This window comes from Palaemon carinicauda, chromosome 18, assembly GCF_036898095.1.
Source record: "Palaemon carinicauda isolate YSFRI2023 chromosome 18, ASM3689809v2, whole genome shotgun sequence".
In the NCBI taxonomy this organism is placed as follows: Eukaryota; Metazoa; Arthropoda; class Malacostraca; order Decapoda; family Palaemonidae; genus Palaemon; species Palaemon carinicauda.
The window spans coordinates 30,550,041-30,575,040 of NC_090742.1; the positions used below are offsets into that span (position 1 = coordinate 30,550,041).

Consider the following 25,000-nt stretch of genomic DNA (forward strand, 5'->3'; position numbering starts at 1 on the left):
AAGAGAACTCTGACCTAAGACAGTGGAAGACCATGGTACAGAGGCTATGGCACTACCCAATACTAGAGAACAATGAATTAATTTTGGAGTGACCTTCCCCTAGAAGAGCTGCTTGCCATAGCTAAAGAGTCTATTCTACCCTTACCATGAGGAAAGTTAACCCTTTGAGCGAAGAAAAATTGTTTGGTAATATCAGTGTTGTCAGGTGTATGAGAACAGAGGAGAATATGTAAAGAATAGGCCATACTATTCGGTTTATATGTAGGCAACGGAAAAATTGAGCCGTAACCAGAGAGAAGGATCCACACACACACACACACACACACACACACACACACACATATATATATATATATATATATATATATATATATATATATATGTGTGTGTGTGTGTGTGTGTGTGTGTGTGAGTGTGTGTATGCATAATGGGATATACATCTAATATGCCAATTTTACATGGAGTTTAAACCTTTGGTGTTGAAGAATCTGTCAAAGCAACGAATAGAGATCATTAACTGAATAAATGGTAAAATCAAATTAAAATTCGGTTATGCACAAAATAGCCGTATTATTAGTTCTAAACTGACATCTGACCGACTGTCAATAATCATGAAAATATTACTTTTAGAATCTCCTGATTAATTAAGTTCAATAAAAGGCATAAACGAAAACATAAGTTCCACATATCCTTTTTTTCCCGTTGCTTAACTCATTTTTTCCCAATTCATACAAACTTTAATCTTCTTTTATCCTTCAATCTATTTCTCTTTGCCAAATCTTTAGCGCATTCGCATCTAAGCCCATCGGGTTACCGTTCAAATATACTACAGTACTCCATAAAACAAAGGAAAACAAAAGGAAAAAACTAGTCATAGGCAAGAGGTTACTTATTCAAAAGGCAATGTGACATACGTCATGTATGGTTAGGCCTTCGATGATCCATACAGTGCATACAAGGATTTTATTTTAGATAGCTACCCTTTACGATAACACCAACGCAAATGCGCGCGATCGTTCACAAACATCCACAGCCACACCCATATATATATATATATATATATATATATATATATATATATATATATATATATATATATATATATATATATATATATATATATATATATATATATATTTATATATATATAAATATATATACATAAATATATTTATATACATATATACTGTATATATATATATATATATATATATATATATATATATATATATATATATATATATATATATATATATATATATATATATATACACATGTGTGTATATATATATATATATATATATATATATATATATATATATATATATATATATAGATAGATAGATAGATAGATATACATATATATATACATACACATATATATAAAAATATACATATACATATATTTAATATATATACATATATATACATAAATATATAGATAAATTATAAATATATATACATATATATACATATACCTATAGGTTTTATATCTATCTATCTATCTATCTATCTATATATATATATATATATATATATATATATATATATATATATATATATATATATATATATATATGCGTGTGTGTGTATAGTAATGAAATTGCCTAATTTTTTTCTATTTTCATCCAAGATTACCTTCAGCCGTTAGTTACGACAGAGAAAATAATATTTCAACCTAAATTATTCCTGAACTCAATTCCAGAGAACAAAATAATAATAATAATAATAATAATAATAATAATAATAATAATAATAATAATAATAATAATAATAATAATAATACAGTATAACATATAGCAATAGGTCCCAGATCCATCAGTATGGAATAACTTAATGCTGCAGATATTTTCATAGCAGATGCAAGGTCCGTAAAAAGATTCCCATAAAACAAAATATTTTTTCCTTTATACATACAATTCATATGGCTTTATAATGAATAAATAAATAAATAATAAAAGAATGATAATGCTCACACATCAGATTGCCTCATAGCATTCATTGGTCGAAATAAAGTACCTCCATGTAATAATCACAAAAGGAAGTTTATTGTAAGAGAATTTACTACTATATTAGGATTCTTTAATCAAACTAACCATTTCCAGGTATAGAATATTCCTTATGGACATCCACAGGTTTCTATTACATAATTATATAAACCACAGATTTCAAAGCCCGGACTTCATTTCCACGAAGTATTTTGGAATCCAGGGAGCTTTCGAAATTATTTGAAGAGAGCATAAGGTTATTTAATGTTTGAATTACTATTTATCAAAAAAAAAAAAAAAAAAAAAAAAAAAAAAAATAGCGCAAAGGTTGACGAAATATAGTTACTTTAATTCTTTATCATGAAAAGACTCCACGAAGTTTATAACGCTTTTAGAAGGCTAAAATCATTAGCTACAACAGCATAAGCCCCTATTAAACAGGCTCTACAACATTTACGCTTCTAGAAGACTAAAATCACTGGCTACACCACCATTTACACGTAGAATCTTCAGTCTATCAGATGTTTTCAAGCGCTTCACATATTTTAGCACTTTTGATTACACTTACCGTTTCAAAACGTTCTTGGGAATATATTGAATACTTTTTACGACAAAATAAAATTCTAAAACATACGTGTCTTCATCCACAGTATAAAATGTTATAAGCGTTCTGATATATATTATCGCTACGAAATATGCTATGACACATGTAAATACAGCGCATAAAAAAAAAAAAAAAAAAAAAAAAAAAAAAAAAAAAAAAAAAAAAAAAACTAGCCGGTTATTGAAAGACATACCATGAATACATAAACGACTTAAAATTTCCAACTACATACTCATTTACACGGGTGTTACATAAAACAAAAAAAAAAATAGTTTTTCTTGTAGTAGAACTTGCTGAAGGACTAGAAAAGACGAACAAAAAACTAATAACGAGATAATGATTATATATTAACCGAGCATCATTCTGTGGTTATAAGGACAAGAATTACGGTATGACGACTGAACTTTATATAAAAGTTTATATCTATTCGAAAATAAACTTTGAAGAATATCACGAGTCACATGACAGGGCAGAGTGAGTAATAATTAACGGAAGTTGCATACACACACAAGTATGTATGTATGTATATATATATATATATATATATATATATATATATATATATATATATATATATATATATATATATATATATATATATATATATATATATACTGTATATATACAGTATATATATACATATGTGTGTGTGTATTTGTGTGTAAATATCAACCGCATTTAATATCAAATTCTACCTTTGGGAATGCATATCCACCGAATACTTATTTATGATAAATACTTCTGGCTAGGCACGGATTCGAACCTGTACACCTCCTTGAAACAATGCCAGCAAAGAACTCGGAATAACTATGCTATTCTCACCCAGCCATATGCATTTATCATGAATAAATTATCCTTGGATATATATATTCCCAAAGGTAGAATTCGATATTAAATGCCATCATGGTTGATATTTACATTGATTAAAGTCAGGAGTGTCAGTGTCAATATATGTGTGGGCGTGTATATATATATATATATATATATATATATATATATATATATATATATATATATATATATATATATATATATATATATATACACACACACATACATACATAAATACAGTATATATATAAGGAAATAAAAAAAAGAAACTTCAGCAATGTGGACTTCATTCATTTGCCCCTCTAAATCTGAAGCTTTCTTATAGCGATAATGCCATTTTGTGTGCGTGTATGTATATATATATATATATATATATATATATATATATATATATATATATATATATATATATATATATATGTAGAGAGAGAGAGAGAGAGAGAGAGAGAGAGAGAGAGAGAGAGAGAGAGAGAGAGAGAGAGAGAGAGAGAGAGAGAGAGATATTTATATATATACATATATATATATATATATGTATGTATATACATGTATATATACACATATATAATATACATATATATATATAATATATATATATATATATATATATATATATATATATATATATATATATATATATATATATATGTATATATATATATGGACGTGGGCAAGACATATAATGAGAATGACAAATAACAGATGGGCATTAAGAATAACAGAATGGGTCCCTTGAGATTGTAAAAGAAGCAGGGTAAAGGAAAAGAAGACGATGGATGGACGAACTAAGAAAATTTGCGGGTGTGGAATAACATAGAAAGAATATATATAGACGGGAGTGGAAGGACATGTCTGAGGCATTTGTTCTTTGGATAGAAGTTCGTGATATTGTCGGCTGGAATTCTCAAGAAGAAGAATATCCAAGCTTACTTGGTTGAGAACCTTGCGACACAAGGCTAGAGAAGAAGGCTCAGGAAAGACACGAGTTGCTTTGAGACCCGCGGTGTTGGAGGCAGAGGGATGATGATATCAATTACAGTGTGGGTCATATTGATTTTTTTTTTTAATGTACCTTGTAACTGATTATATCAATTACTAAATTGTCTTAGTAGAAAATTTAATACTGTATATTTCAAAAAAAAAATTATCTTGAGGAAAAATATTCATATTTATCCATTGACCAAAATTAGACAATACTATTAATAATTTATAAATAAACCTGAAATACCCTTGTTTATACTTATGATGAACAAGTTCCACAATATGACAATTCAATGTGCTTTAAAACACCTGTCATATTTCAATAATTTGAAACTTCAGCGAAAACATCTTTTTAGAAGAGAGAAAGAGAGAAGGAATATCATGACGTTCATGGGATGGGAAGAGGAGATAAATAGAATGAAATAGAGTAAAATAGAAGGAGAGTAGGCCCCATGGAGTCCACAAGCTACTTCTGGTGTCAATCATCTTGACCTCCACAAGTATATCGTCTTAGAGGGCAGGGTTCCGTGCAGCTTGTCTTAATAAGATTATGGGTGGAGGTATATTCCATTCTTCAGCAAATTCAGGAAATTACAAGATTCTCAGAGAGAGAGAGAGAGAGAGAGAGAGAGAGAGAGAGAGAGAGAGAGAGAGAGAGAGAGAGAGAGAATGAATGATTTCCTAACTATCTATAAGTAGTAACTGTCAGTAATATAGACTTGCCAAAGTAACATGCATATCTTCAACTGTCTCCACTAAAGAGGCATTGCTATAATTTAATAAAGTTTTTACCAGGTCACAATTGTCGTGGTAGGATTGAGCATTAGTCGGGTATTCCTTGTTCACACTTCTACGGACGTTCTCTGATGTCAACTTTCCCATGAAGTTTAGCAATCCAAGTTGTCAACTATTCAGGTACTGACTAGACCCAACATTGTTCTATAAATATATAAATATAGACTCACACACATATATACACACACACACACACACACATATATATATATATATATATATATATATATATATATATATATATATATATATATGTGTGTGTGTGTGTGTGTGTGTGTGTGTGTGTGTGTGTGTGTGTGTGTGTGAATGTAGTAATCCCGACAGATGGGACCTGATGAATAAAATCCATGCATTATATTAACTTTTCCTTTCGTGGGTACGACATACATTCACACGCAAATAAATAAATAAATAAATATATATATATATATATATATATATATATATATATATATATATATATATATATGTGTGTGTGTGTGTGTGTGTGTGTGTGTGTGTGTGTGTGTGTGTGTAGTAATCCCGACAGATGGGACCTGATGAATAAAATCCATGCATATTAACTTTTCCTTTCGTGGGTACGACATACATTCACACGCAAATAAATAAATAAATATATATATATATATATATATATATATATATATATATATATATATATATATATATATATATGTGTGTGTGTGTGTGTGTGTGTGTGTGTGTGTGTGTGTGTGTGTTTGTATGTGTGTGTTTGTGTGTGCGCGAGTGTGTGTGTACGTATATGTGTATCGCAGCTATTGACGCATTTAACTCATACGGGCGGTATCAAGGATGAAGAATTTATGCAAATCCAAGAACATCATCTGTTTCATATAAGAGACTCATTTGCATTTCTCCGACCAACTCCTAGTCCTAAGCACACACTACTCTACTTAACTCTATCTTACAGCTCCTTGAAAGCTTCCGTTAAATGTAGACCTTTTCCGTTTCAACAAGATATCCGTCTCATCAAACAGAGTATACTAGCTAAAACTATTAGAAGTACACACATTTTCACTAAGCTCATATCGTCCATTTTCTATACATGACCCAAAAACCTAAAACACACTGATCCCTTTTATTCATAATTTTAACCTTTCTTCATAAATTCATAAAAAAAAAAAAACTTTACATCTGAACAGCTTCCAATCCTTCAACCTCCCCCACAATCGATATCAACGCTTTGGTTCCTTACAGGAGCGTCCTCGTACATAAATTTTGTTTCCATGGGAAATTTCTTTCTTCTTCTAACCACTTCTCACGAGGCAACACCAGAAAACGTGCATCAAGCATGAACTCGGGATAACAGGGATTAAAATTGCTGTCGAATTTATAATACTTTTCGTTTTAGAGAAAGCGTCCTTTTAATCTTAATAATCTCATTTCGTTTACCAAATGCTCTTCATCCCATGCTCATCCATCTTTTAATTTCAAAGTTATAAAAAGAGAGCGAGCTTTCCAAAACAATCAAAGAAAAAAATGTTTAAAAGTTTAATGTAGGAAAAAAATTTCACACACAAGCCTATACGTCTAAAATCAACCCAAAATAAAAAAAATCTCATGGAAAGAAATGCATGCAGGCAAATGCTGTTAATACAGTAATAATGTTTACATTGTTAGATGATACGGGACGCTTGTGGGAAAAGTCCTATTGGGAGTTAAATATGGAAGTTTGAAGTCAAGGAACACCAGACCCGTGGCCATCCATCTCTTCCTTGGAGTATTTAAAAGCAGAGAAAGCATAAAGACAGATACAGAAAGAGTTAATTTGGTTTCTTTAGTCTAAAGTATACATGAGATTACTGTTTAAGTTTTCACTAAGGCGAAAGAAACACGCGAGACATTCTTTAACAAATGTCTACATATTAGAGCTGGAATTACTAGATAACTAATCTTTGGAAAGAAAATCCAGCAAGACCTGACTCCTGTCTTGTAAAACTCAAGACAATAAAAACAGGTCTAATTCGAGCTTCGTGTAGGCGGCATTATGCAACAGGGAAAATGATGTCCAGTTCTAATGCTATTTTCTAGAACGTTATATTCATAAAGATCTTCTAGATAAGATCACTCGACACCAAGCGAGATATGTCTCACACAAAGTCAGCATCTTGACTTAAAAAACGAATGAATATTTGAAACGCTTCCACCGAAGCAGCAAGTTCTCATCTTCGCCTCAAATCAAAATAATTGGTCAGTTGTTACGTATTCATCTGTGTCAGTTCCTCTATCAGGAAAATATCCCGAATATAATACTTCGAGGCATTTGAATGGCATTTGGTGGCGAGGTGAACTACAGACTACTGAAGAATTTATGAGAATTTAAGATAGACCTTGGCATTGTCAGAGGCATTCGTCCGAGATGCAGCACATGGATCTACGGTATTTTACAATGATTTAAAAAAAAAGTCAAAAAAGCAATTTTGATGTCATAAGTGACGTCATTTGTTTCCTGTAATTCTTATACAATGTACGTATGCACATAAAAACAGTACACACACACACACACATATATATATATATATATATGCATATATATATATATATGCATATATATATATATATATATATATATATATATATATATATATATATATATATATATATATATATATGCATATATATATATATATATATATATATATATATATATATATATATATATACATATATATCATATATATATATATATATATATATATATATATATATATATACATGTATGTATATATATACATGTATATATATAATATATATATATACATATATATATATATATATATATATATATATATATATATATTATATATAATATATATAATATATATATATATATATATATATATATATATATATATATATATGTGTGTGTGTGTGTGTGTGTGTGTGTGTTTGTGTGTGTGTAAACTTTGTAAATCCTTGATAATATCTGATTTTAAATTTTCTGGTTGTTATCTAAATGGCAATTCATTACTTGAACTGAAGCATTCTTTGAAATAAAACTCTCCTTTGTCGAGTTCAACTCGAATGTTATGGAGTAAGATTTACTACGCGATAAATAAGAGAGAGAGAGAGAGAGAGAGAGAGAGAGAGAGAGAGAGAGAGAGAGAGAGAGAGAGAGAGAGAGAGCGAGAGAGAGAACCTCTAATAATACGAGTATTCTACTGCTGTGGAGATAAAACTTCCAGTATCATAAGAGAACTAAGTAGGTTAACAAGAGTTGTCGTTATCGGATTGGAATAAATTTCTTATTTGCTATTAAAACTTGTAATTCAATGGCAGTGAGTTCTTTTTTCTCTGGTTCAAACCACTTCTCTAAATCTACCAGTTCATAGAATTAAGATGAACTAGAAAATACCGTAAACTCAAGAATATATTCAAAGTAAACTCTAATAAACATTGGTGTGAAATTCTATACGAGAGGAGAGCACTTTATGTAATATGCCGAAAAAAAAAAATATTATTACATTAAATGGCCTAATCTTTTCTTCAAGCATATCAATATGATGGTTGTAAAACCCTGTTTAAGATCTACTTAAAATATGAAGGTTAATATCGAGCGTCATAAAGGAAAAAGAAAAAAAAAATGAAATTTCAATGAAAACTTCATCAAAATATACATACACCCGACCTCCCTGTCTCTCTATACCTGAAACTGAAGCCACCCTACTTACTATTCAAAATTACAGACGTCTAAACACGAAACCAAAGACATTTCCTCACACCAACCCCCACACATGATATATGCTTCGCTTCACCTCCACAAAGCACAAAGGAAAGAGGCATTATCAGTCTAAGACATTGAGTATCATCTTCGCAGCCACCAGCATTTCCCTCTCAACCTGTGACCTTTCAGATGATACAAGCTAGGGCAACATAACACACATCATCTTAAGTACTCGTCTTTTCTTATGGTACCTACTGCTTTGACATAAATAATATAACTTTTACTAAGGTTTACTAACTGTTGCACATGATACGTGGAAACGCAGAGAGAGAGAGAGAGAGAGAGAGAGAGAGAGAGAGAGAGAGAGAGAGAGAGAGAGAGAGAGAGAGAGAGAGAGAGAGAGAGTGATAAGCATCTCATTTATATTGTACAGAAGTTTATGACTGAACAATCTGAGGACCATAAAATATAGTCATTTTAAGGAAATTATCTAATTTTCAGTAATGAGTTTTAAGACACACAACTTTCAATAATAATAGTTTAAGGACTTTTAAATTTCAATCATTATAGTTTTAAGACATACCTAGACAAAATCAAAATATCCAGTATTATAATTTCATAGTATTCTAATCGATCAGACTAAACAATGATATTAACCGTTCATGTTCAATAAATGACCTCCAACATATCAGCCAAAAGAATACTACTAATATCAACTATTTCATAGAGTTATTTAAACAACTAATAAAAGATATATATTTCAACCATTCTGTAAAGTGTATAAAAGCCCAGAGATGAAGCATTATTTTCCTTTGTACCATTCTCGGAAGTGATTTAAACTTTATAAAGAAATAATTTCCACCCATATAATTCTATGATCTGATTTAAACATAAAAGACAAAACAGCAAAGGCTGTCATTAAATATTGAGAGGCAAGAGTGAAAAAGACTACTGGATATTCCCATAAGATCACACAGTATTCCGTCCATTAAATATTCAAAAGTCAATTTGGATATACTGAGAGATTTCCTACGTAAAATAAGGGACTCATATTTCTCGAATTCTTAGTTGTTTATATTTTCAGGGAGTTGCCTACATAACTAAATATATTTACTCTATGCCGAATTCAATAATGCTCTCCATATAGTACTAAATCCATATGATTTGTTTAGCCTTCTTACAAAGCTAAAATAAACAACACGGTTACTTTAGGGGTTTAAATATGAAACTTCCATCCGGAACTAACTTCCTTAAGGACATTGTTAGAATGGAAACTAATTATACAGGATTGAACTCTGCTTTGGCACTCGAAATATTTCTTTTAAAGTAGATCTCCACTTAGAATATTTTCCATACGCGAATGGCTTTGGCTAAATAAAATTACATTTCAACCGTCATGACATTGTTAAACCCATGTTTAACAATTGCACATAATCAATGTTCCACATCTGTTGTGTTGTATAATAAATACCGCATCTAAAACTTCTACATAAGTATTTCTTCATATCAATGGTCTTTGAAAACAACTTTCATTAAAAATTACTGATAAAATAAGTCTGCAATTTAACAGTTGAACAATAAAACACACATTTTAACGGTGTTAAGAGAAGTCATTTTTAACTATATTGGTATTGGAATAAGCAAATCTTTCCTCGAAACATCACAATTTTTTTCAAGTAATTTGTATATTTCCTAGCTATACAAACCTGAGTCCTTTAGGTAGAGAATATGTTTTCAGCGCGAGCTAGACTGACTGCCGTTGATCCGTTTTAGCTAGGAGTTAAGCGATAGGTGAGAGAGAGAGAGAGAGAGAGAGAGAGAGAGAGAGAGAGAGAGAGAGAGGAGATCCCGCCCCCTTACCTGTCAAAGTCTCTTCACTTATGACCTTTCGGCTCAGGACTGAGAAGGGTGAATAAGGAGGGAAGTATAACCTAAATGATCAGGTTTGTGATTTCCTCCTACGCGAAATACAAACCATCCTCTTTTAGGTCGGAGACTCATTGTTTGGTGGGTAGGAATACCCCTAAAACTGAAATGGTAGGTTCTTTTTTTCATTAGAAATGTCAATCTACCACATATCTTACGGGAGCGAAGGAGATGACTCCAGCAACTGTCTATCATTGGTTTAAATAGTGTGATAGGGCCCGGTCTGTCCAAGAAGATTAGTACATAATACAAAAGATTTCTTCTCCTGAAGGGGATAGCAGTTCGGAATAATAAACCTGACATACGTTAACCAACAAATTGATATATATTCCACCATCCTCCACAGCATATAAGGGGAACTTCTCTAGGTTCTAAAGAATGGAGCTCAGAAGTGTAGTTTACCGGCATCAAGTCGATCCAGCATGTAACGCTTTAACTGTTTCGTCCCAAAGAGAGGGGCAAAGAGAATATATAGATAAAGAGCCATTCATTCTGCCTCCATTCTAGCTTTACAGCTATATATTACCAAAGACAAGATGCTTACCACCCCATATGCAACCTAGGCTTGCTACAACAGTAATTGAGCAGCCACCACGAGACCAAGCGCCAAGGCCTCAAGGGACTTGTGGGTATTCCTTTAGAATAAATGAAAAATTCTTTTTGGAGGAAAGGGTGTGGTTTAGCCCGAAACTTCGCAAGTTCTTGACCTAACTGGTACATAGACTCTTAGCAACTGAGTGGTATGCATAACGGATCAACTCATGAAGTCTGAAAGAGATTGTGTTCTAGACACCTCTTTCTTAGTTCTCCCCGTGTTCAGGAAGAGTTGCCAACACTGAGGTCTGAGGTGTCGGGCCTTCTTCATATAGTAACACACAGCACTCAAGGGGCACAAAAGCCTTTCCTCTCCATGCCACTCAACGCTTCATAGAGAGAAGGGATGAAGGGATCGAACCTGGGGTCATGCCACAGTGGAATCAAAGTTCGGCCATGGCCACTAGACTAAGAAGCTCCTTCTACCTCTCAAAGAGACCACGTAACTTGCCAAAACTCTTCGCCGATAATAAGGCATCAGAAAGTGTTGAGAGACAGAACCTTGACTGGGGCTTTCACAATACCCCGATCATGACAAAACTAAAACGCCGAACTCAATCCTGTAGCAACTGCCCAACAAAGGAGGCCAGGATCAGCCACTCGAGATACATCTACAGTTGTATCCTTGTTAGTGGCACCAAGCTACTACCAAGGTGAACATTTGAATGAACACCTGTGAAGCAGTACCAGTTCAGAGCCCAGAGTCCTGAACTGGTATATTGTATTGTAGAGGAAGAAGTGAGGTATTTCTCATGGACTGACACATGGGAACTAAATGCATGTGTCCTTCAGATATTCCTCTCTGATGGAACAACCCTGTTTCCATCCTGAAATTCATTTGAACATATACTCATCCTACGGAGAGAGGTCGATGACCGGTCTCCAACCAAGTGGATGAGTCACTGCATTAGTTGGGAGAATCATCTCAAATGATTTTGAGCATGTTCCTGTCCAACATCCCTCCCATATATATCCGCAAGACCGGGGTTCTCAGAGATGCTGGAGAAAGGATGAGTGCTCTATTGGAAAGAGAGAAAAGGGGTGGGGGTGAGGGACTGAAGAGGGTAGTAAGTAACTGTCCTGAAGGACTCTACCCAATGCTCAGCCCTATGCCTTTGCTGGCTTGGTTAAAGACACAGCAAGAAATCCCCTAATCTCAGACGTAAATGAAGGGTGGGGCGGTGTTTGAACAATGAAAAAGCATAACCCTCTTATTTCCTTCTTCTGCCAACCACCCTCCATGCATACATGCACTGGCTCCTTCCATAAAGTTGCAAGTGGTCCTGCAAGGATCTACGAAAGGCCAGGATATCTTTATGGCATAATTACACACTGTAAAGTTCCCAATTAACTGAGCTAACTTGTCACAGAATGGGGAGACCAGGCAACCCCAGAGATGGTTCAGGCCCTTGAGGGGCACCAAAGTGCCACTCAATAATGTGTGCACACGCATCCATCCAAAACACTGAGCTGGAATTGTCCACCTCCGACCAGGTGGACATGAATTCTGAGTACGCTCTTACCCAGCCAGGAAAGAATATAAAACAGGTTGTTCAGGCAATTAAACCCCCTCGCCAAATAAGATTGTTCTGTTCCTAGGAGAGAAATGACCCCATTATCAGAGACTGACAATGGCTCAGGAAGGCCAGTAAGTAACAGTGGGAAAAAGATCCCTGGTACTGAACATGGCAGACACGAAGGGAGTACTCATATTCTTTCTTCTGCTGGACAGGGTGGAGGGATGGGCCACATCCCTATGCCCCAGGGAGAAGATGCCTTAACCAAACTATCTTGCTCTTGGAGTGCACTCAAACACAATGAAAGTTTCAAAATGTTCCATCCTCTTAACTTGCCCTACAAAAGTATAGCAGGTTGAGGGAGGAGCAGGAGTCAAATGTCCCGGTAAAAAGGGAGATGGAGAATGCCAAAGCGCTATCAGCATTCATCAACTGGGGGGGGGGGGGGTGTCCAGGGTCGTAAACTCCTATCCTCTTGATAACTGGATTGCTGGAAGACGTGATCCAAAACCCAGGTGGACCAAGGTGGGGCAGGGTGTGTGACATGGGATCACAGCACTAGCATCCTGCATTGGTCCTGGTGGGTGGGGGGAACATGGAGCCTACAACAATCAATGGGGACCCAAACTGCAGCTCTAGGGGCACGAGTCTTGGTGCTATGACATGGGATCGATGCTCCGGCTCTGTAAATTGGCCCTGGGGTGGGCCGAAATGCGGGCTAAACAAATTTGTCCCACCTGGATATTGGGGAAGCCGGGGACCCAACGGGCTGAGGTGTGGAACCGTGACATGGGGTTATGGCCCCAGCCCATACACAAAACACAAGGCAAACACCAGCCAAACCAGCCACCAGAGTAGTTGGAGACCAGTAACTCATTGGCTCTGTGCATCGGCTGGGTCCAGAACACATATCCTGCTAGGCTACCAAATGAACCCGGGATTCGAAACCAGGGCACGGCAGAAAAAAACACTCGGCCAACACAAGTCAATCTGGCTACCAGGGTTGCCACTGACTCGTGCATTGGCAATGGGTGGCCAAAACAAGCGACTATAAAACCTATGTCCTGCTTAGACACAAGGATAGCAAGGGCTGTAACACCTGTCCCACTTAGCGGCAGAGGTAGCTAATGATCCGAGAGGCTACACACTGATTCAGACCTCGTGCGTCAGAACACGGACGGAGCTGTAACACCAGTCCCGCTTGGGTAGCCTGAGACCTGAGCCCGGCTTGGTAAAGAGCCTTGACCCCGATCCGTGACACAGGGGCATGGCATCGGCCCCAGGTGACTCAAGCACAACGAGTTGATGTCGAAAAGAGTTCTTCCTACGATTATAGTGGACTGGACTTCTTCTTAGAATTGTTTATAGAGCCAGAAGTCAATGAAAACGACGAGGAATAGGTGTTGGAGAAGGAAGAACATGCACGTTTTTTTCCTTTTTCCAACTTTCCCTTCAGCCTCTGCAAGCAGAGATGTCAAATTCTGAGAGACCCAGAAAACGACTCTCCTCCAAGGGGAGAATCAACAAATGTTGCTCTAACAGAAAACACAATACTGGGGAACACTGTCACAGGAAGAACTAGTCACACTCACAAGGCAGCGGAAACCCCAGGCACATGGGTAGGGGTGAAGCACATGAGAAGGGCGAAGGGGTGCAAGGAATGACCAGATCAGGGGAGATGCACGGAGAACCTTCCGACCCCCACCACTGGGGGAATAATTGTCCTTTCGGCCTCGGGGTCCATCTATGCCCAGGGAAAGACAACTACTGCAGACATCACAGGAGACACTGACACTGGGGACATAATGACCACCTCCTTTACCACTAGCATTACCAAGGGAGACACTGGCATTTGAGGAGTATACCTTCCTTAGGTCACACTTGCCGTCATCAGTAGAACAAATGGAGAAGAGCCTCCACCTTCTCATGGGATGTGCCGAACACTGGGGTAACCTTTCACACCACCAAAACCTAAAATCCCACCGACTTAGGTCAGAGGGCTTCTTGCTCCTGAAACATACTCCCCAGGGATCCAGCCAGGAGTGTAAATAGAGTGGCAATAGCAGACGCACTCAATGAACAGAAAGAAGAAGTAAAGTTCTCTTCCTTCCCCTCAAATCATATGCCTGAAACAGCAAAGGAGGCCACGACCTACAATCAGCACACGGGAATGAATAAAAACATGCTCTCTAACAGGAGCAAAGAGAGAGAGAGTGGATCTATGGTCAGTTTAACAAAATCCGGATGTAAAGTTCATTCTCCCACGTAAAAGTGTCTTGCTTCACATCATAACAATCAACTGCCAGCATTCAATTCCTGAGAAAAAAAAATGAAAAGTTCGATTAAAGGTGCATCAGCATGTTCGTACTCAGTACACCTGAGTACATGAGACTTTGACAGTTGGGGGTCTGAGTTCCTCGCCCTCGCTTCCACCTGTCGCTTACCTGATCGTTAAAACGATTCAACGTAAGTTCAGCTCGTGTTGAAAACATATTCCCTACCTAAAGGACTCGGGTTTGTATTTCGTGGAGGAACAAATTGAAAAATCCAAAACCAATATTGATGAACTTTCATCATATCACCATTCTTATGACGGTATTATACAGGTCATTTGATGGAAACAGTTTGATTGTAAAACCATATGCCTTGTATACTATTTGTTGACCAGAATTAAACCGAAATAAATCAACTTGTGTTTTGGGAATAAAAGACAAAACTGATCATCAGAACCTAACTTTGTGAAGACATTAACTAAACCTTGACTTAAAGTGCTATTAAGATGGAATCATTATAACATAACACAAGAAAATCGTATTTCACATTATTTTTTTAGTTATTACACAGATACTGGAGGTTGGATGGATTGAATTTCAGGATAACGGTGGCGCTGGACAGGCAGCCCATTTACTGACATGGTGGTTATTTGAGAGGATATAAAATCTCCCAAAATTATAAATTTTGTGACAACAAAACTCTAAATTAATCCCACTTCTAGCCAAGTATCTTAGTTCCATTTTCATACTTCACAAGCAAAACGTGAAACTTACAAAAAGTAATCCGTAAAAAAATATTAACTTGCCTGCTTAGAACGACCATTCCTAAAAAAAAAAAATCGAACGACAAATACAGTGTTGGAAGTTAATAGCACATAAGAAAAGAATTCTGTGAAGCCACAACTAATCAGTAATCACCAGAAAGATTTACTACGGGTTTACAGAAAGCAAAATTACAGATAATAAAAAGTAGACACATACCTGTTTCCATAAGTAAGGGTAATGTTCGTCAACGCCTGCTGCGCACGTGAGCTGAGTGATGGAGAGCAGGAGGCCTCCGATGGTAGCCTCGGGAACTCTAAGGGGAAGGAGGTTGTAGGTCATGTAGATGAAAAATAGTGTGGCCCAGACCCCGGCCGAGGCCGTGCGAGGCTCGTAGCTCAACACGACTAAGGCTTCCAGCCCGAAGAAGGAGACCAGGATTAAGTACGAGAAGATAATGAGGTAGACCTCGTTTAATAGTTTCGAGCGCCACAACAGCAGTTCTAGGATAAAATAAAGGAGAGCGAACGTTCCCAGAATAATCCCCTGGATGTAAAACTTACCCAGTCCTAGAAATAAAGTCAATAATAGCATCACCTTCACTACTACAATCAAGAGGCCTAAGAGAGAGGTCATGTTCGACTGGTTCATGCGCAAAAAGTACCTCTGGTACAAGACCTCCACGTGAATATTTTTGAACTGGTGGGACCGGAACACTCGACGGCACTGCGCGCAAAGGTTCCACCATTTTGGCGCTTCCAGAAGGATGCTCTCGATCTCTTCTTGAGGCTGCTCCTCCTCAGGCGGGCTCTTCGGGCTGGAAGCTCCCACTAAGCCCGACTTATGGTAATGTTCTATAACCTCCCAGTTAGACTTCTTGGGCGGTGGTTCGCCCGTCGATGGGCGTGAATCCAAGGATGTGTGAGTTGACCCATTGGTCTTGGAGTGCTTGAGGGAGGACGACCTCGGAGGAGCACCCACGCTCACTCCGTCCTGGAAAGGAAGAAAGTTGTGTCATTAACTAGTACAATTTACATTATCTTCCAAAGAAAGGCTAAATATTTTAAATTAAACACAGGAATACTGATTATATATATATATATATATATATATATATATATATATATATATATATATATATATATATATATATATAAACACATGTAAATATATAAACAAACAAACACACATTATATATATACATATACATGTATATATATATATATATATGTGTGTGTGTGTGTGTGTGTGTGTATAAAATCGTAGACATAATTGCAGAAATATCAGAAAACAAAATGTGAATAACAATAGAAAAATGTCGTCAGACGTAATTCTGAAAATGACGAGCACGAGAAAAATAGCAAAGCTCAATAGTCAGGAGTTAAATTAAGACCATTTAAAAAGTTATTTTCTTCTCTCTCCATCGCCCGAGCTGGACGACAATCCTGCTTCAATAATATCGTATAACTGAAAATCATTTTAGCCGTCTCCGATTTTCCTCACAGCTATTACTGAAAGAAGAGTCGGCGATTATTATACTCGTGAAACTATTATTATTATTATTATTATTATTATTATTATTATTATTATTATTATTATTATTATTATTATTATTATTATAATCCCTTAGAAAATGGTTTATTTTGATTATCATAATTATTATTACCATCAGTATGCCATGCACAATATCCTCTTAACCGGATGGCTATAATTTTAATTGATCTATTCCATCTCTTCTATCTTCGTTTCATTTCAATCTCTGGTTAGTATGAAAATAAATATTTCAAAGTGTACAAAATAATTCATATATTTATAAATCAGACTGCAAGCAGACAAGAGAAAACGGGAACAAATGAAATTTCATTCAAGATAAAATAGACTAATACAGTCCTTCGACTCCAGCAAATCGAGAAGATTGAATATTAAGCGCAGGAAGCTAATTAGGAATATTGGCTTTCATTCTCAACAGACAACAGCGGTGTTTGAAACACTAATGTGCAGATGTACACACACATATATGTAGTAAATATGTGTATGGTTCTTACAAATAAACCTAAGCTCGAGATAGTAATAGCAGCTTTCCGTAGGCAAGTGCATAATCTCACAAGTGTAGGTTATATTTTGCAATAGAAACTGAAATATTCAGGGCATCATATAACTATTATAAAACACATGTAAACTACACCCCATATATACGTACATTCAACTTTTTCACTCACACACACACACACCACACACACACACACACACATATATATATATATATATATATATATATATATATATACATATATATATATATGTATATACATACATATATATATATATATATATATATATATATATATATATATATATATGTATACAGTATATATATATATATATATATATATATATGGGTGTGTGTGATACTTAAAACGGATTAATTGCTTCTTGACCATTAGAAAATTTATAATGTGTTTTATTTTTGCCACGATGATTAAGTCGACCACGAATTTGAAACGGCATGTTTTCGATAACTAAAAATCCTTGAAGCTAAACTAGTCAAGACACCACAAACACCAAAACCCCCCCCCCCCCCATACGAAGTTATTTGGTTAAAGATCCCAGACTTTGATTACTTTTATCAAATATATCCGTCACCTCTGGGAATCCGAAGGGAAAGACAATAAAATGTCCTTATCTCCACTAAACCAGATTTAAATAGGAATAAGATGGAAAAAATGGATGAAGTGGTGTCTATTCTTGTCCCAGAGGAAGCGATGGAAATCTCTAATTGAAAAATGAAGATCAAATGAGTGACTTCAATCAATTATGATCTTGTGTCACTTTATTACGGAATTCTGAAGTTATCTAGCATACAGTTGCCTTCAATGTTGATGTGTACGTAAATGAAATTGTCTTTCTTAATTGAAAAAATATAATTATAGCGAATAAGACGAATAAATTCATAGTGAATAAATAAAATTAATTATTCTATATCGAATAAATTAGAAACTAAACTGATAACGAACACGTAGGCGAATAAATTAGTAGCGAATAAGTAATACTTGTATATTGATAGCGAAAAGTAACGCGAAATAAATTGATAGCAAATACGTCAGACGAATTAAATTGATATCGAATAAGATTGATTCAACTGATAGTGATTAAGTAATACTAATAAATCGATAGCGTTTCAGAAGAATAAAATAAGAGCATATAAGGAAGAAGAATCTATTGGCAGCATAAAAGGCGAATAATTGATAGCGCATAAATAAGAAGAATAAATTAATCCTGTATAAGGAACAAGAATAAATTGATAGCGAAAACATGAGAATCAAGATAAAGAAAATACATTGCGAGGGAACGGAACAAGTAGCAAAAAGTACAATGGGGAATATTTTTAAAAAAGTATTGAAAACATGAAATGAAAGTTTAACTTAAAATGGACTTCCACATATAAATACTAAATAATAATTACATGAGAAAATAAAATTACTAAATATGAAAAAACACAAATATACTAAACTCATTACACTAGTACTGGTACGATGCCGCTTTTCAAGGAATTAGAAGAATTTTGGATGTTTCAAAGAATTTCTAGTACATCCGGGGAGACTCCATTTGCTCTTGGGTAGAGCGGTTTGGTTTAAATGTTTAGAGACTTTTTATAATCTTATCTAACTTATTTTTGAACTCGTTTACCGTGTTACTGTTCACTACATCCGCTGGAAGTCTGTTCCATTTATCTGCTATTTTGTATGTAAAGAAATTACCACATTGAGTGGTGTTATATCTTTTCAATTTCAGTTTGTATGTTACCTCTGGACTGATTTGTGCTAAGCGTGAATAGATAGTTGTAACCTACATTTGTTATTCTTTTAAGAAATTTGAATGCCTCTATTAACTGTCCCTTTAGTCGTCAAGTTTGTAGATCAAATAAGTACATACGTACCCTCCTCCGTCTATATCCAAATTGTCTTAGTGCTATTTTCCCTGTTGGAGCCCTCGGGCTTATAGCATTCTACTTTTCCAACAAGGGTTGTAGCTTAGCAAGTAATAATAATAATAATAGAACTAGTACGTGACCCTAGCTTGTATTAATTCCCGTCTATCTATATCCTTCTGAATACTTGGGAGCCCAGAATTGGACTCCATATTCTAGATGGTGTCTTACTAGTGAGGTGTACAGCTGAAGTATAGTACCTTTGTTTATGTACTTGAATTGTTTCTTTATGTAACCAATTAGTTTTTGTGTTTTTTTTTTTTCAGCTTTATTGCTTTGTTTGGTGAACTTCAAATCCTTGCTGATAATAATACAGAGATCTTCCTCCCGGTCCACACTTTCTATTTCATTACCCAACAGTAAGTTATCTGTTTGTGGTAACTAAAATCTATGTACACGACTTTGCATTTCCCAGACTTGAAAGGCATTTGCCATTTTCTGGACCAATCTCCTAGCTTCATTAGATCCTCTCTCAAAGCTTCTACGTCTTCCGAGTTCGCGGCATTTATGCCTAGTTTAGTATCATCGCCAAATTTGGCTATTCTACTAATTAATCCTAAATCTATATCGTTAATGTAAATCAGAAATAATAATGGGCCAAGGACGGATCTTTGAGGTACATCGTTTGTAATAGCTACCCACTCTGAGGCTTCTCCATTAATTACAATTCTGTTTTCTGCTTGTTAGCTAATCCTTAATCCATTCAGCTAGCTTGCTAAACCATAAATTTTTATGACGGACTTTGTCAAAAACCTTCCGAAATTCTGGGTATATAATATCAATTGCCCGGGTTTTGTCATAAATGCTAAACATGAGGAAAAATCCCAACAGACTTATCACACATGATCTCATTTGTTTAAAATCATATTGGCTGTTTATCAGTAAATTGTTTTTCTCTATATGTTCTACTATTGAATCTACTATAATTGATTCAGAAATTTTTCAAGGCACTGAAGTTAGACACACAGGTCTATTGCTGTCGGGTTCTTTTTTTGGTCCCCTCTTGTAGATAGGAGGAACATTGTCTAGATTCCATCCTTGTAGTGCCTTTCTTTCGTTAACTGACTATTCAAATAATTTTGTAGAGAGAGAGAGAGAGAGAGAGAGAGAGAGAGAGAGAGAGAGAGAGAGAGAGACTCGCCATAAACATCTTTCTTCAATTATAATGAATGACATCTCCAACCACAATCACTGCCGTCACCCCCACCCTTCGCTCAACCGTAAACATGCTAACATTCCTCTTGGAAAATACAGCAACGTCCCTCTTCAATGATGCTTAAGACATCCATTATAGTTAATTGCTGGTTCTACCATAGAGAGAAATATAATCCACTAAAATAGATAGCATACGGTTAATTATAATCTCTCTCTCTCTCTCTCTCTCTCTCTCTCTCTCTCTCTCTCTCTCTCTCTCTCTCCTCTCTCTCTCTCTCTCTCTCTCTCTCTCTCTCGTAATATTAACATGAATACACACGAATTAAGTAGTAATTGTAAGGGTTAGCTGTTTTGGACGTTTTCCTTAAGGAGGACTAATGTAATTACTAATTAAGACTAAACCTTGCAAGGATATTTTTCACCCAGGAACCCAATTTCTCTCATAATTCCTCCCCCGTCATAAAAACAAATTTACTTTGAGGGTTTTATAATGATCTGCGCAGACGTAGATCATTCAAGGACGCGACGTCTTTGGGGATTGGAATAGAAGAGTTAATGTACCAGACTATTAGGCAATTGCGCAGACCGAGACTTGGGTTTGCTATTGTAGGAGGATTTAATAGAATTTTTATACTCGTCTATTTTAGCAGTTTTTTGCTGTTCTCTTTTCTAGGCCCTTCGTTATCTAGCTACTCAGCAACTAGTGAGTATAAAGCGATCAAAGCATCCTAGATTTTTTTTTAGAGCAAAAATTGTTATTACGCACAACCAAATAACGTCGTTTTAGTCCAAACATAATTATAAGAAAAAATAAGGAAGGATAGGTGTAAGGAAAAGGATAGGAAAAGAATTATGAGGCAAAGGAAAGAAGATAGGAAAATTAGAAAAGAATTAAGAGGGTAACGAACGAAAGGGGTAAGGAAAGAAGTGGATAAGGATGGGGGTGAGGTTATGTCACGAGTAATGCAAAGTAAAGGCAAGAATGAAATACGAAATATTGGCAAAGGCAGGCAAGGACCTGTCTTCATATCGTGTAATTCCAGGATTACCAATTACCATCTGGATTTGAATCAGGCTCAAAATCTCATAACCTCCTCTTGGGCCACCCTTCATAATAACATCCAAAAATTATATTTTCATTATCCCGCTTGCTTGTTAACATATAAACAAATAAACAAGTATAACTACAAGAGGTTTTTCTTACAGAACAAGAAGGTTATGAGGTCTATGATGGAACACCCTAAACAGACACAAGAGTAAAAATTTTGTATTGTTTACACACATAAGAACAGAGATGGTGGATGTCTACTTTGTCTCATATTCAAAGAGAAAAAAAGAAACAACAGCTCCAACAGCTCTGACTTCATAACTTTGTAGATGAATTATTGAAATCGTTACTTATGGTTTGAAAACACCAAATAAATATTTTGATGGATATTATTATTATTATTATTATTATTATTATTATTATTATTATTATTATTATTATTATTATTATTATTACTAAATAAGCTACAACCGTAGTTAGAAAAGCAATATCCTATAAGCCAAAGTGCACTAACAGGGAAAAATAACCCAGTAAGAAAAGGATATAAAGAAACAAATAAAATACAAGAAAAGAAATGAACAATTAGAATAACACATTTTAAGAACAATAACAAAATTAGAATAGATCTGTCAAATATAAACTATAAAAAGAGTCTTATTTCAACGTGTTAAAAACATTCGCTGCAAGTGTGAACTTTTAAAGTTTCACCGATTCAACTACCTGATTGCGAAGATCATTTACAACCTAGTCACATCTGAAATAAAAACTTCTCGAATACTGTGTAGTAATGAGCCTCATGATGGAGAAGGCATGCCTATTAGAATTAACTGCAAACCTAGTATTACGAACAGGACGGTATTTGTCTAGGAGGAAGATCGCAATGCAAGAGATGGTCAAAATTATGAAAAATCTTATGCAATAACCATAACGAACTAACTGAACGACGCAGCCAGAGAATAATATCAAGATCAGGAACAAAAAAAAATTAATAGACCGTAAGTTCCTGTCCAACATAAGATGAGATTCAGTAGCTGAAGAACAGACAGAAGAACAATACTAGAAACAAGGAAGAATGAAAGATTTAAAACAATTCTTCAGAATAGTTGGATCACCGAATATCTTGAAAGACTCTCAATAAGTCAATATAGACGAGTATAGAGACTTGAACAATTTTACACAAAGAGAAGATATAGATATTTAGGCTTAGGACACTCCAATGTATCAAAAACTTTTGAGTCTCAATCAATGAGCAGAAGTAAGCCAGATAAAGCGAAAAAAAATTATATATCCTGAGAGGGCAAAGCAGCGCTGGTAAAATATTCAATACTTCTATTAAGCCCCAGTCCTTGCTAAGCCCACGATTAAAGCAACCTAGATATCACCCTTATATAATAAAAAGCAATTGTCTGGCTATATATATATATATATATATATATATATATATATATATATATATATATATTATATATATATATATATATATATATATATTTCTAGTCACGTTTAGCGGCATTGCCTGACGTATGACGAATCGGTCATTCCTCGTCCTTCGGGTAGGGGGAAAGGTGTAGTCATACCCTGGTGAGAGGGAGTACCTCGTGAGAAAACGGAGAAGGGGTAGGAAGCGTTGGATCTGTGTGAACTGTGTGTGTGGGCGCATTTTCTATCTAAATATTTAACGTTTGGTAACTGTCAGCAACCTTTTCAGCATATTATTATTATTATTATTATTATTATTATTATTATTATTATTATTATTATTATTATTATTATTATTATAAGGCCTCGTTGGAAAAGCAAGATACTATAAGCCCAAGGGCTCCAACAAGGAAAAATAGCCCGGAGAGGAAAGGAAATAAGGATATAAATAAACGATACAAAAAGGTATGAAAAATTGAAATAGAATACTTTAATAACATTAACAGCATTAAAATAGACATTTGAATGCAACCACACTACCCTTTGGAAAGCTGCTATGGAAATTCTACTTTGCAGAGGTATTGCTCAAAGAAAAAGAATTATTTTTCATGAAATGCTTAACACCAGCACGTACGGTACGAATTGGAAGCAGTATTGGTATACACCATTTTTTTTTTTTTTTTAAATGAGCTTTCCAATGATTTCCAAATTATTTTCTCCTACGTCATCAAAGAGTTTCCTTTGTATTTTGAATGTACTTTTAAATCACTTAACCGTGATGAAGTGTAATAAAAACACGTAAGCGCTTGGTCCACTCTTCGTTTCCTTTTAACTTCTATCCTGTTGAAACACAAACATATGTATATAAATAAACAGGCACACACAAATATATCAGAAAAGCACACACACACACACACACACACACATATATATATATATATATATATATATATATATATATATATATATATATATATATATATATATATATATATATATATATATAATCTCCTCATAGGTCTATAAGCATGCTGTGTATTCATTCGTTACATATTTTCCGGAGAATTGAGGCATTTGTAAAAAAATTTTGTGCGAATTAGAATCACATAACTAAACCATTCAGAACTATTGAAGTACTTTAGATCATATATAAATTATATATATATATATATATATATATATATATATATATATATATATATATATATATATATATATATATATATATATATACACCTTAACAATTTTGGAGCACTCTATATATATATATATATATATATATATATATATATATATATATATATATATATATATATATATATATATATATATATATATATATATATATATACACCTTAACAATTTTGGAGCACTCTATATATATATATATATATATATATATATATATATATATATAGATATATATATATATAT

General features: G+C 34.5%; 1 protein-coding gene across 1 annotated transcript in view; it reads right to left on the minus strand.

The window, feature by feature from the left end:
- The window catches only part of LOC137657747 (adenylate cyclase type 6-like), an 855,043-nt gene that overhangs the window by 561,253 nt on the left and 268,790 nt on the right, over positions 1 to 25,000 (minus strand). Inside the window, exon 2 of the mRNA XM_068392219.1 lies at positions 16,176 to 16,949. Within this exon, the coding sequence (XP_068248320.1) occupies positions 16,176 to 16,949 (774 nt within the window). The remainder of the gene's footprint in view (positions 1 to 16,175; positions 16,950 to 25,000) is intronic.